The 14,607-nt window shown below is 35.4% G+C and overlaps 1 protein-coding gene across 1 annotated transcript; it reads right to left on the bottom strand.

Annotated features, from left to right (window-relative positions):
- Positions 1 to 1,561: 1,561 nt before the first annotated feature.
- On the bottom strand, positions 1,562 to 6,180 carry LOC103422257 (bifunctional aspartate aminotransferase and glutamate/aspartate-prephenate aminotransferase-like). Its single transcript, XM_008360294.4, has 9 exons — positions 5,561 to 6,180; positions 5,360 to 5,453; positions 5,143 to 5,246; positions 4,632 to 4,880; positions 4,426 to 4,539; positions 4,191 to 4,274; positions 2,405 to 2,575; positions 2,120 to 2,233; positions 1,562 to 2,003 (listed from the first exon to the last, which is right to left on the bottom strand). Exons 1-9 carry the CDS (start codon positions 5,942 to 5,944, stop codon positions 1,863 to 1,865), a joined length of 1,455 nt encoding a protein of 484 aa, XP_008358516.3. The 5' UTR covers positions 5,945 to 6,180; the 3' UTR covers positions 1,562 to 1,862.
- Between the last annotated feature and the right edge of the window lie 8,427 nt (positions 6,181 to 14,607).

The raw sequence follows: 14,607 nt of genomic DNA, 5'->3' as shown, positions 1-14,607 counted from the left end.
CAGAGTTGAAGAAAGGGTATTCCTCCTATTTGAGATTGATTTACTTGTGGTGTAAGTCAAGAGCTTAGGCTTTGGCTTTGGCTTTGGCTTTGGATGAGGGGGTCCTTTAGTCCTTAGCTTCCTGAAGATGTCATGCACAAAAGCACTTCCGGGGAATTGCTTTTCCTCCTGTTATTGTATTGCTTTTGAAACGGAAACCTTTTGGGGGAGCCTTCCTTTGGACAAGTAATCTTAACCCATTACAATTGAAGGCCTTGCTGATTATGTTGGAGTATTTGAAGCAAAGTCTACTAGGAGGACAGGAATATGTTTATTCCCTGCATAATAGGCTCTCTTCCCTCTCTCTCTCTCTCTCTCTCTCTCTCTCTCTCTCTCTCTCTCTCTCTCTCTCTCTCCACATATTCACATTGCACCTTTTTTTTTTATTAGATTCACATTGTACTTAACTTTTCTACAAGTTGCATGCTGTGAATGTGAATAAGAAAAGTTCTAGTTTACGCAAACGTGATTAGGTGAGGTGATCAAAGCATTGTCTGTTCTTTGCACTCAAGTTATAATCCACCTCTAGTAAACAAAAATAGTTTATAATAGTGAACAATGCTTGGAGCCACTTCTCATTCCATGACGGCATGACATCATTTCATTTTACAAACGTCATATTCAAAGTATTTATCATATAAAGATTGCCTTTAAAAAAATTCATGCAATTTGGAGACTATAGCTAATAATAACAAGTATCATCCTCAAGAAGGAAAGTCAATTTGTTTAACTCATATAGATGTCTAAACAATCTTCAAATTGATATATGTCTAAACAGTCTTCAAATTGATTAAACTTTTTTAGTAATGATCTTTAGATTGTGATTAAAAATAAATAAATAAATAAGGGAATAGTTCCGCCATGAGATTTGTATAGTAAATTGATGCCACGTCAACATTAAAGGAAGAATGGTTCCTTCATCCTAATGCTAGGAATAGGTCATCAAGTTGTGCGAACGTTAGGATGAAAGAATAAACAAATGTTGTAAATGAAGGTTTGTATGCCCATGGTAATAGGCAAACAAATATGATCGTAGCTTTACAATGTTGTCAAAAATAAAGTATTGGTAAGATTGTTAAGTTGATAACATAGTCAACTAAATATGACCAAGGAAGAATGAAAACCTCTGTATAAAGAGGTATTTGCGTTGAAGAAAACAACTCAAAAGAAGAGAAAAATATATGGAAGAAAGGAAACAAAGAGAGAAAAGAAAGAAGAGATGCAGAAGAAAATACCAGTGAATCAAGCTAGAGATAAGAGAAAATAGTGAGAGTTATATTTTAATCCTATTATTTCCAATAATGAAAGAATGTCCTACTGCTGCCCTGGGACATAGGCACACTTGCCGACCCTCAAAAATAGTATTTTATTTACTTTATATTTTACTGCACGCATATCCTCAAATTTGATAACAATAAAAGCTTTGTTTTTCCTTTTTTACTATTGCATACGACCAACATGTGGAGAAGGAAAAAAAAGAAGAAAGAAAACGCATAACTTAAGCATATAGAATACAAGTTGATAAAGTTCTCAAACCGTGGCCATTTTATTTCCAATATTTCGAGATATTCCGCTGAAAATGTCGGATTTCATTAGTTTTTCCAGTAAGAAAAACCCAGTCAAAAAATGAGTTTCAAATTCTTGAAATTCGATTCAACGAAACAAACACGCCTGTGTTTACATTACTATCAAACACAACTCCGGAAGAATTATTTTAGGCGTCCCCGACGTGACCAACTTATGCATAACTTCGAAACAGATACTAGAATACAGAGTTACGACAAGTAGGAACAGTGGCAATACCGGAAACATTTTAGTTTTCGTTAAACACCAACTGAGGGCTTTAGTTCAACAAGTGCTTTCTTAATTCTCTCCACAGCTGCCTGTAGGGTGGGAAGGGATGCTGCATAGGAGATTCGTATGCACGTATCATCTCCAAACGCATCTCCTGGTACTAGTGCAACCTGTAAATGAACAACCCATGTCAGCATTTTATTACACCACCGACATTTCAAACTAGCGTAGCTATTAGAATATGGATTTTCCAAAATAGCAATCGACAAGCAGAAGTGATGCATACCTGGCCCTTGTCAAGTAGGTAACGGCATAAGGACTCTGAATTCTCAATTTTACCAAATCCTTCAGCCTCCGTTCCATAGTAAGCGCTGAAATCTATGAAGAGATAGAAAGCTCCCTGAAAGTGAGAAGCGAGACAATGAAGAAATAAGGATAGCAAGTAAAATAAAAAGAGAAATTAACAGATGCACAAAATTTATCCGTCAAGGGACTTGTACATTCCAAGACAAGGGGGTAAAAAGAAACAGAGAAAAACATTGGGGAAAGAAACAGATCATTAAGTTGGTACCCTGGGTTCTGAAATCCTGACACCTGAAAGTTTGCCAAAGCTTTTGACCAAGAAATCCCGTCGCTCCCTGAACGCTTTAACCATAGTAGCAACTGCCTCTCCACCAGCATAACCGAGACCTAAGGCAGCAACTCCTGCTTTCTGTGATATACTACTGGCACCTGAGGTGAACTATATGCCATATTACACTGGGATTAGCTGTGTGGCAAACTGCAAAAACAAAAACATATATGCATATGTACATATATATTGACCTCTAAAAGCTTATTCAAGTACTAGGGATGTCCAAATATAAACCTCCAAAGTAGGTGAAATCATATTATCCCTGATTTCTTCCAACGACCTCTTTCCTACAACAATGATAAAATTACTCGTCCATCACCTTAACTTGGGTTGGAACTTGGAAACAAGAACCCTGTCCCACGAGTAATAAACTGTAAATACAAATTAACTATGCCATAGTTAAAATTAGGGGTGGCAAAGGAGGCGTTAGGACGAATTAGAACTCACTCGCAATTATACATTCTTTCTTTTCTCATAAGTCCTCGTATTTCTTCAAGCAGAATGGTTACAAATGCATAACTTTTGTCAAGAGTTAGGTTTTGACCAAGCCCATGCAGGCAACAAGAAGGAAATCAGTTGATTGAAAAATGAGATGGAAAATAGCTTTCAAATTCTACTATGTTGAGAAAGCAACAATGAAGGTAGGAAAAAGGAACGCTGATTTCTCATCTTCAGCCGCTTTGCAAGAACCTAGATTATTGGGGGCAAAAACAGATTTGATATTAGATATTGATGATTACCAAACAGACAACAATTTAAAGTATATCTCAATTTGCTGAGGGCTTGGATTTATTATTTAGGTGGTAATCTAAATGGAAGAGAAACCAAAAACTCATTTGCAGTAGGAACTTGAGAAGAAATGAACTAGTCAAATGGCTGAGAGTACAAAAGGGAACACCTAACAGAGTTCTGTTAAAGAATATTTGAATATGAAAATAAATAAATCAGTTGTAAATGCATAGAAAGGAAAGTGAATTCAAAAAATCCTATGGTAGATCCACTTCTGCCAACCATTTGGTGAGTCCTATTTCGAAGAGTGCACGAGCTAGTGGTGGCTCTTGTTCTGAAACTAGAACTGAGCGGCAACATTCGAATTGTAAAGACTTTGGACATTTTTCAGCACAATGCCCATAATGATCAGTGGTTTTTTCAGATAAAAGAACTTTTATTGACTATACCACCACTGAAACAGAGAAAAACAAATTGTTGGGCAGGAAGTTGACAAGAAAGTCCCGATGACAAGAATTATTACCATAGCAGCGATGAGCACCCACATATCCATGTTGTTCTTTGCTTCTTAAGAACTGTCTCTCAACTATAGTGGCGTTTAGTTACTTTGATGTGGTTGACTATGAAATCAGTTTGAAAAGAAAGTCCCGATGACAAGAATTATTACCATAGCAGCGATGAGCACCCACAATGTCAACCACATCAAACATGAAATCAGTTCGAAAAATTATCATTACCCTCAATATTTTTTCTGAATGTATAGCTCAGATATGATCAATTTTTCTGTGTGTGAAAAGGATCATAGATTTTTTTCCCCCTTTCAGTGTGTATTCAAAGTGTTTTACGATTTATCCAACCCCATGACTGATAACGAATGCAAAAATCTAACAAGAAAAGAAGAAATTTTGAATAACACAGCTAGTAAGAAACGTGCCATCATCACATGTTAAATGACACGAAGATTTATTTGGAAGATGAATATGGTACAAAATACCTGACTCTGGAGCTTTCCACATGCCGTAACAAAGTGTTTAGGCCCGGCAATATATCCAAGTCGCCAACCAGTCATTGCAAAAGCCTACAAAAGTACCACCTTATGAATGTCAACCTTCAGCATCAAACCTACCACTCAGGGTTTTGTTTTTCACCAGTTATCTAGATTTAGCATGGAAACACCACCTTTGCAGAAAAGGAGCATAAAATCAACGCGGTGTTAACAATATGGTTACCTTGGAAAACCCATTGATTGTCAGAGTCCTCTCCCACATGCCTGGCAAGGATGCAAAGCTTGTGTGAGTTGCCGGTGCGTAAATTATGTGTTCATATATTTCATCAGAAATAACCTGAATGAAACAGTAGTGGAAACTTCAGGTTTCAAATGTTAAGGTGCAGGTAATAAAGTACAGGTCTTTCAGTTCAGGTAGAGTGAGGGTACCAGAAGCCTGGGATGCTTTGCTACAATCTTAGCAATCTCTTGAAGCAAACTCTTAGGGTAAACAGACCCTGTGGGGTTGGATGGAGAACAAAGAATCAACAGTCTTGACTTCTCCGTGAGTTTGGATTCGAGAAGTTTTGGATCCAAGAGAAAATCATTGGAGATGCTCGTTGGAAGAATCACAGGAGTTGCATCGGCCATCCTTGCCATTTCAGGGTAACTCACCCAAAATGGAGCCGGAATTATAACCTGTGAGATACATGTTTATCCGTAAATGTGTGTCAGCTTCACAAGTATTCACTGGAATGAAACCATAACCACTAGCATATACACCAAAAATGAAAAACGAAGATAAAGACCATTCCTTAATCATCGGGCCAACTTGGTTTCTCTGCACTAACATACTTCCAAATCGAAATTCAAGGACATCATAGAAAATGATATAATGAATTCATATTAAGATACCTAGCCTAATGTTGATTTCATGAGTAATAGATATAGAGAAAGTAACCTCGTCTCCTGGGGAACAAACTGCAAGCACAGCTTGAACAATGCTCTGCTTGGCTCCATTGCTAACTACAATCTGATCCGGTGTGTAAGTGATCCCATTCTCCTCTAAGAAAATATAAATCATTACTTACAACTCCGGTTCTCAAACCATATAACATATAACATATATCTCAACATTCAAGAACGAGAACAAGAAAGAAAAACCGAAAAAGCCGAACCTTTGAGCTTATGACAAATTGCTTGGCGCAGCTCCAAAGTGCCTGCATTTGGTGTGTACCTCGTGAATCCTTCACGAATCGCATTAATACCGGCCTTTGAAAACAAAAATATAAGTAAATATATTGAAAACAACCCATCATTCGCAACTGGGAATTGACACAAAGAAAGATATGGAATGAAAAGGTGGAAGAAGAAGGTACCTCAGCTATGACGGAAGGGGTATCGAAATCAGGTTCGCCGGCAGCCAATCGAATGACGGGCACTCCGGCTTGCACGAGAGCCGTGGCCTGGTCAGTAATGGCAACAGTCTTGGAAGGCTTGACGGAGTTGACTCGTGGGCTAAGAGAAACGTCAACTTCCACATGGGTTTGGTCATTCCCACTCACTGCCACTGCCAACACCACTCCTCCTCTTGATTTACTCTTACCGTTGCAGCGATGCTTAAGAGGAAGCACACGAGGCTGACAAGGAAAATAAACGGATTTCGGGTCTGCACCCAAATCGGATCCGGGGATGCGGGTTTCGAAACTGAGACGGGCAATACCGGAGGAGGAGGAGGAGGTTTGGAGGGAAAAGGCGGCCATGGGGGCTGGGGGAGGAGGTGGTGTTGTTGGAATTGGATTCCTCCTCCAATTGGGTTTGGTGAATTGGAAAATTGCATTTTTTTTTTAAAATATGGAAAGGAAGAGCGAAGGAGACCGATGAGCGGGGGTTGGTGGGAAAACTGACGGAATTGGGGATTGAGTGTTGAGTCTGCAAGTTAGGTTGGGTTTTTAGGTAAAAATGTGTTACGTGTGCGGATTTGCAAGTTGCGATTGTATCAGTGCGAATTGGTAGATGGGAATTGATAGGGTATTTTAGAGGTAAAAATAAGTGTGTATTCAAACTTCTATTAATTTTTATCAATTTATCTTGTTTACTTCATTTGATTCGATTGTCAAAAATTGATAAGGTATTTTAAAGGTAAAAATAAGTGTGTGGATACTGTTGGAAAATTAATAATAATATTTTTATATTATTAAATGTATTAATTGAATGAAAATTAGAAGTGAAACCTTTTGGTAAAAATACGTGTCTATTCAAATGAATAGTTGCAACTTTTGACTTTTCATGAATAGTCGCATTGTCACATCCCTGCCTGGGATGTGGTGGGGCCCTAGTGGACATTCCGGGTCGGGATGTGTCACGCATGCTTTCCAAAGATGTATCTCAAAATCTATAAATAGGGAAGTCCCTATAAACATAAAACAACTTTTAATCATGCATATATTTATACATAGAGTGGAATAAATATTAGATAATCTCATTGAGTACATATGAGAGAGTTTTCAACACAATCGTGGTTCATGGAATCTTGTGATTTGGAGTGCTACTATTACAAGGATATGGTCTTTATATCTTGGGAGACAAGCGATGATCAATCGTAAGTACCTTAGTGGGGTGTAAACTTGTCTTAAGGACATAGTGTCCAACACTTGCCTCGACTGTATTTTCCAGGTTTTTATAATCCATTATGTTATGTTCATTTAGTATTGGTTACTCATGTGCAGCAATTTAAATATCATGGATATGTCTCGATATTTCTATGGAAATGTCCAAAAATTCAACTTTACCCATATCTGCGATATTTCCGGAAATTAGTCAATTTCCTGAAATATTTCCGAAACTCAGTCAATTTCCTTGATATTTTTAAGAAATATCCAATGTTTGTAGACAATTTGTAGGAAATATCCATGAGCCTATGCATTCTTTATTATTTAATTTCTTTCATTATGGTATTAATGTACTTAAATAAAACTTTTGCTGCTTTCATGACGAAAATTTCAATTAAGTTATGTATAATTTATTCATTCTAGTGAAATGCTTTATTTTATTACATGTCATTAGAAAGAAGTTTTTCTTCTCACATATCACATACTTACTGTTTACACAATATCTAATTATTAGTTATTGATTCATACGTGTGTTGTAACTTTATATGACATTCCCTAAAAAATAATTTTAAATTTCCATGTTTTTGAGCAAATTTCCATCATTTCCCCCGAAGGCAATGGATATCGATATCGATATTCGATATATCCATCGATATTTCCACAAGTTTGCCAATTGATATTTCCACCGATTCCGTGATTTTAAACACTACTCATGTGGATGCATTGTTTTGATATATAATTGCATGAATTATTTCTTAATTTTCTATGTGATAGCAATTAGACCCTGTATTTTTCAACATATACCACCACCCTAATCTATTTATCATCTCAATAGATAGAAATTGACTCTTAATTAATATATATTATAACCGACAAATAGTGATTTTATTTTATTAAATGTATATGTAAGTATTGTAATTTCTGAAATTAAAATTTGTTACTTTTTTTAAAGTCAAATTTATTTCGGTCATACACAGTTTTTATGTTTTTAACTTCTTTTTTTCTCCTTTTCTTTATGTTTAACTTTTTTATTTTGGTCTTCAGGGACGCTACGCATTCTTAAAAATGTTTTATGTAGGTCGAAACTGTTAGAATTCATCTGTCCCACATCGGCCAAAAGACTTGAGAACAAGCTCTTTAAATAGAATTACCCCACTTTAACTAATGCCGAGACCTTTTGTATTAAAACCTCACACCAGGTGGCCAAATGGGAACAATATCAGTGTTATTGGAGTATGCTCATGGCCTGTCTACCTGAAATTTAACAAAAACTTTATTCAATATTTAGTATTTTCGTATTCTTTCTTGAACATATTGTGACCATCCACATAAATACTTTAGGTTGTTGGAATTGGAATCGAACACAATACATGAATGACCGAAGAATCTAAAAACCGAAAGGGGGTTGAGAAATTGCGAATAAAATTGTGAAGTGGGAAGCGAATACCAGAGTATTTTCGAACAGGTATTTGTAGAATGATCTTTGTCCTGCATGAAAATAGAAAGCAAAAGTTTAGTGAACAAAATTAGAGGAAGTACACGATCAACAACAAGAAAAAAGTTAAAGAAACAAATTAACCACAAACATACTAATGGGCTTCAAGTTTAATAGTTGTATCTGTGGATTTACAATTTAGTGGAAAGCAAGAGTTGATTGTTGTTGTTCGTTGGCTTCTGCTCATGACATATATATATGAATTGTTGAATTTTTGTAAGAGAAGTAGTTCTCTTACAAAAATTCACAAGATGAATATTAGTAAACATAGTTTACGCTAACTTGGTAAATCATATAAAGTAATAAAACAACAACAAAATAATTATCTTATGTATCGATTAGAACAAGATTTTAGGTTGAAGCGTGTAAGTTCATTGTCCTTAGGAGTAGATTTCATCCCTCAGAGATAATGTCTTAGTGTAGTAGATTATGGTGTCATACTCTCTAGGATACAACAACATATTACCTTCTTAAGTATACAATCGCAATACTTGAGTTAGGTGAACAACTCGATTCTTTTCTTTGGTATAGAAGTGAACACTGATAGCACTTAGAGCAAGTCCACCCCTAAAAACCCCCTAGGCAATAGTCAATTCAATCAACCCAAATGAATAGTAATTGACTACAATGAATAGTAACTGCCCAAGTGCATCTCCACTCCTAAATTGAATAACATAGTCAATTCGTATTAAAATATTATTACTATTTTTTTATAAAATAAAAATAATAATTTTATTTTTAATTTCTGATAGGATTTTTAACCAATTTTGTCACGTCACGTGTCATTATCCAAAAGTACAATTTTTGTGGATAGATTTTAAGTAGAATTTCAACCAATTTTGTAGTGCCACATGTCATGATTCTGTAAGAATTTTATAGATAGATTTCCGATAAGTTTTTTAGTCAATCATGTTGCACCACGTGTCACTATCTGTTTAGAATCCTTTGGAATAGATATTGACAAGATTTTTAACCAATCACGTGGTGCCACATGACATTATCTACAACATCATCCTTTCTTTTTTGTTCATATAAACCCTACATCCATCATAAGTCATACACCAAACTCAAACTAGCTCATAATCCTTCTCCATAGTTCATAAATCTTGAGTTCTTACAATGCCTTCTTCAAGGACATCTTTAGAAATCGATGAGTAAAAGAAAAAATTGTTTGAGGAAGATGAAGAATTGTTCAATCTCGAGGATGGTGCAGATGAGGTGTTTATAATAGAAGAGGAAGAGGATGATGAACTTAGAAGGGAGAGAGCCTCACATTCCCGTCGTGTTATGAAAGATGTGGATGAGATCTCCAAACCCATGCATTCCGCAAACTTGGATAGAAAGATGGAAAAACGAGGTAAGGATCTCTTGGAATATTATTTTATCCCAATAGTGTATTCTCTGTTGATGTTTTTAGACGTCATTTTAAAATACAACGAAGTTTGTTTAAAAAACTTGTGATTGCTTTATGCAACTATAATCTATACTTTGTGCAAAACAAAAAAAAAAAAAAAGAGGATGATTTTCATGTTATAGGTCTCATTCTTGAGCACAAAATTACTTATGCCTTTGTGTATGCTTGCATATGGAGCATCTACAGACCAAGTGGATGAGATCATGAGAATGGGAAAATCAACTGTTCTAGAGCCCCTGATGAGGCTTTGCTCTGCAATCGAAGCTATATACATCAATGAGTACCTCCAGAAACCCACGCCAACAGACCTGTGAACGCTTTTGAAGAAGATTGAGATGCGAGGCTTTCTTGGCAAGGAGCTTATGGCGACAGAAAAAAGAACCAAAAGTATCTTTTTGGAAGCAATGACATCATTTGACACGTGGATTTGACATGTTTTTTTTTCAGTGTTCTAGGAGCTCAAAATGACCCCAATGTCCTTACCCAATCTCCAATGTTCAACGAGGTGCGGCAAGGAAAAGCACTGAAAGCCGCATATTGGATCAATGGAACTAAGTACGAGGGAGCATATTACCTAGCAGATGACATTTACCCAAGGTGGACATCGTTTGTCAAAACAGTACCACATCCACACAAAAAAAAAAAAAAAAAACACTTTGCAAGATGTCAAGAGGGGTGTAGGAAGGGTGTGGAGCATTGTTTTGGTATCCTCCAAGCTCGTTGGGCGATTGTAAGAGGTGCTGTCAAATTGTTTAATGTAGAGGTGCTTCGATTCATCATGATGACGTGTATCATTCTGTTGCCAAAATTAACCAAAATCAACCCAATTAAGTTCAAATTTTAATGCTTGCAAGTGTACAAATCGTAAAGTAGTATAGTAGGCAAGCACAAGATCGTTCCAACTAAGAATGATATAATTCTAATTATCTAACTTAAATTTAAATTGCACTTGAATTGGAATTGTAAGATTGACAATTTGAGAAAGAACTTCGAAATTGTGAATGTAAATAAAAATAAAATGAGATTAAATAAGTGACGAGAACAACAAAGAAATCAAATTATCAATCAATTGCGAAAGACACTAAAGCATCTGATTTACCATAACCAATCCAACTCAATTTCAACAGTTAATTATTAAAGAGTAATCATCCAAATTGACGATCTAGTTCCTCTAATTCATATAGTATCTATAGCATTTAGATTACTATATATACTCATATGTGCAAACAATCTATGACATCTAGATTACTAAATATATACGAATTCATTAACGATTTTGGAAATAACTAAAAGACAGCATGAAACCTAGTCGATGACATCTACATCAAAGAATTCATGGTACCATTTGCAAGACGCTAAAACCAAATTAACAACATGACATTTGCGTTAACTCGCATTACATACACTCAACTCAACCTAAAGTGGTGGCCAATCACCAAGATTAAAATCAAGCTCGTAAGCACAACAAAATGATACTCAAAGTGAATGAAAATTCATAAATAATTAAACTGAGAAATTAATAATTCATAGTATGCTACATTGTAGCCCTAGTGCAAAGAAATTAGTTTCGAAATATTATAAAAAACTAAGTTTTCCAAAAAAAAAAAAAAAAAAAAAAAACCCTCTAAAACTCCTAGCTTTTCTGTTGCCGTACCACTTTTTTTTTTTTTATTCTCCTTAATGATCTGATTGCTTCCCCCTTTTCTCCCTCTTGAATCATCATTAACGATTAACCTCATTATTGATATATTAAACCAAAACCAACCGTGTCTTTTTGTTCTTTGTTTTTCCCCTTCTTTACCTTTCTTTCCTTCTCCATAACCAACAAATACTTAACATCAATTTATTGCTGATAGTAAAGGAAGAGATGATAGTCTTTTTGCCTGTCTTTTTGCCTATGACTCTGTGCCATCTCCCTCCCCCAAAGTAAAGTGCCTAAACCTCTAAAACCTTCTCTACCATCGGCCTCTTGCTCCGGCTTGAGGTCGGCGGTAACCTAGCCCTTCCCTCCTCACCCTCCTCTCTTTTACTCATTTGTCCACCCTCTATTTCATCACTATCTCCCTGTTTTTTGCCCTTCTTCCTCTTCTCCTTTTCCCACACTTATTCCCTAACTTTCTCCCATTCTCTCCTTCTATTTCCTCCCGATGTCCCCATCTCTCCCTTTTCCTACAACTCCATCATAGTTTTTCCCTCTCCAATCCACCATGGTTGGAGATTTAGATTATCTGTATTTGTATTTAGTTTTTTTTTTTTTGTCTGAGCATTTTGTGTCTCAAGTTGCTTTGAGCTTGGTCTCAGTCCTCCCTGAGTTTATCTCAGATCTGTTTTCTTTGCATTGTTCCTCTCCAAACATCCCTCCTCATCATGAATCTTCTACCACCTACCCTTTTAAAGAACATTTTGCACTATTTGGTAGGATTATGGGAGCACTCCCAGCGCAGGTAGCTTGCCTACCCCCATTTTCCATTCATCCATTTGGTTCTTTGGCCTTTCTTCCCGGTGGTGGTGACGGATTTGCAGTGGTGGTGCGGTTGTTTTGGTGGAGGTGGTTGTCTAGGTCTTTCGGTTTGGTTGCTACTATGGGCTGCTCACTTTGGGCCCTTCTCATTGTAGTTTTCAATTATGGAGTTGGGCTTTTGCTTGGCTATTTAAGACTTTCTTTTGGAGTTGTCCTTACCTTGTATTAGCTTTCTCTTTAAATGAAATTTACTTTGTTTGTCCAAAAAAAAAAGGAAGAGATGACAATTGAATTCCTTGATGGCTTATTATATTAACACCCCACAAATTATTGAATAAACCCCACATACTTAATACAGCTCACATTTGCTTTTTCAAATAAAAATGATCTTAATACACCCCACATACTTCCCCATAATACCCTCACACCCCACATTCTTAATATACACCTTACATTTTCTACATGCACCCCATATTTTCTATACACCCCACATTTCTCAAATCTTATAAAGCTTTTAATTTGGACAAAAAATGCTGACTGGAATTTTGACAAAAGATGCTGCCTGAGATTTAAAGCATATGTGGGTTGTTTTCAATTCCACCATTAAAACCCATGTCATCAATTTTTAATATTTGGAGGTAATTTTAGGTGTTTAATTCATCATGTAATCCCTGATGAATATGAACATAGGAGTTTGAATAACGCATCAAAAGTAAGATTACATAATTATCGATGTCATCAAAATCATTAAAACAATAAAAAATATGAAGTTTTACCTCATGTAAAACTTCCGAAACATCAATTTTGTGTTTCATTCATCAAAAATAATTTTTTTCAATCAACATGTTTATAGTTTCATTGGTTAGGGTGTTGTTCAACAATGGAGGGTTGGAGGGGTTTTGATAGTTGAAGAAGATAAATAATACGTTAAAAATGATTTGGAGTGCATATAATATTTTTTTTAACCTAATAAGGTTAAAATTGTCATTGCATAGTAGGGTAAATAAGTTATTTAATACTAAATTTTAATGTGGGGTGCTAATATAAAATGCCTTCCTTGATAGCCACTTTGTGCATTTACACACCTTCATTTATTTCTCAATGAAGATATACATACTCTTGTGTCTTTTGGGTTTACTTGATGTTGATTGCTCCTTAGAAATTAATAAGATAGCAGCATTTTTTCTCTCTCTTCTAAGCAGATGAAACGATAAGAGCAACCCTTCGTAAGCATTGTAGCCACATGTTCTTCTATATTTCTCATCATGCATCCAATTCACATTGAAATCAATTAGCACATGGTGGTCTTGGCTTTTAATATTTCAAATACACAAATGGTTAAATAGTTATAGCACTAGATAAATGGTCGTTTAAAATAGGGAACCTTAATGAAAAACTCTCGATACTATTTATTTGAATGAAAAACCACAGTTTTACGCTAAAAAGTCAATCTTGTTACTATTCACTTTACCCTTTATTTTGTCCTTATCGTTAAAACTCAAAGTTTTCAAGCGCTTTTCATTAGTTTTACCTTTAAAATAAGTACCAGATTCACTTGACTAGCTTTAAGGATCAAAGAGTTATGATATATTTCTCCATGTTATTTTAGCCATAAAAATACAAATGACATGTAATTCTTTACATTTAAATTCAATATATCACAAGTAAATGTAATTTTCGGATTAAATAAGTATACAATTTGTGCTCATCACATTTTCCAAAACATGGTTGTGGAAGATGAGTATGATTATGATGTCATCGATGATTTTGAACCGGACAAGCTCAACAATTCCAGAACACGTATATTCTACTCATGATGGCACCAAAGACCCCATGCAACACGAGCCATTGGAAGGGGATGGACATTACAATCAAAGGGTCATTGAACGGTATACTTCAAAGCAAGCTCCATACATGCAATTAAGCCATCACAGTGACTTGATTGAGCACTTATGGGGATTGAAACAAGGTGAAGAAACTTAAAACAAGCTTGTGGTGGAAGAATAAAGTTCTTAATTTATTTGGTTTTTGTTTTTTTTTTAAGTTTATTTAGTGTGTTTTTGTAATTTTATTTGGTGTATTTTTACGTTTATTTGGTGTTTTTTTTTTAAGTTTGCTTGGTGTGCTTTTGTAATTTTATTTTGTTTGAATAAACATACTCTTAGTTTAAATAAAGTACCAGATTTAATTAATACGAAATTACATAAAGTACTAAAAATAAATACAAAATTACATAAAGTACTGAAAGTAAATAAGAAATTACAAAAGTACTAAAAATAAATAAGAAATTATGTAGTCACTACACCAATTTGTGGTGCTAGGATATGTGGTGCTAGGATCTATGTTGCTAGGATCTGTGTAGCTAGGATCCTCTCCACTTGTTCCCTTGTTTCTTGCACGCCTCCTTTGCACCATGTTCTATTTTTCTGATCTCCAAAAATATT

The sequence above is a fragment of the Malus domestica genome, chromosome 15, assembly GCF_042453785.1.
Source record: "Malus domestica chromosome 15, GDT2T_hap1".
Classification (NCBI taxonomy): Eukaryota; Viridiplantae; Streptophyta; class Magnoliopsida; order Rosales; family Rosaceae; genus Malus; species Malus domestica.
The sequence above is the reverse complement of the archived record's forward strand: the minus strand, read 5'-3'. Positions and strand labels throughout refer to the sequence as shown.

Excerpts from the sequence above, each read along its gene's own strand:
- LOC103422257 (XM_008360294.4), bottom strand. The coding sequence starts at position 5,944 with ATGGCCGCCTTTTCCCTCCAAACCTCCTCCTCCTCCTCCGGTATTGCC. Across the intron at positions 5,454-5,560 it reads CCCCTTCCGTCATAGCTGAG|GCCGGTATTAATGCGATTCG; the intron begins GTACCTTCTTCT and ends TTGTTTTCAAAG. Across the intron at positions 2,234-2,404 it reads TCAGGATTTCAGAACCCAGG|GGAGCTTTCTATCTCTTCAT; the intron begins GTACCAACTTAA and ends TCTCACTTTCAG.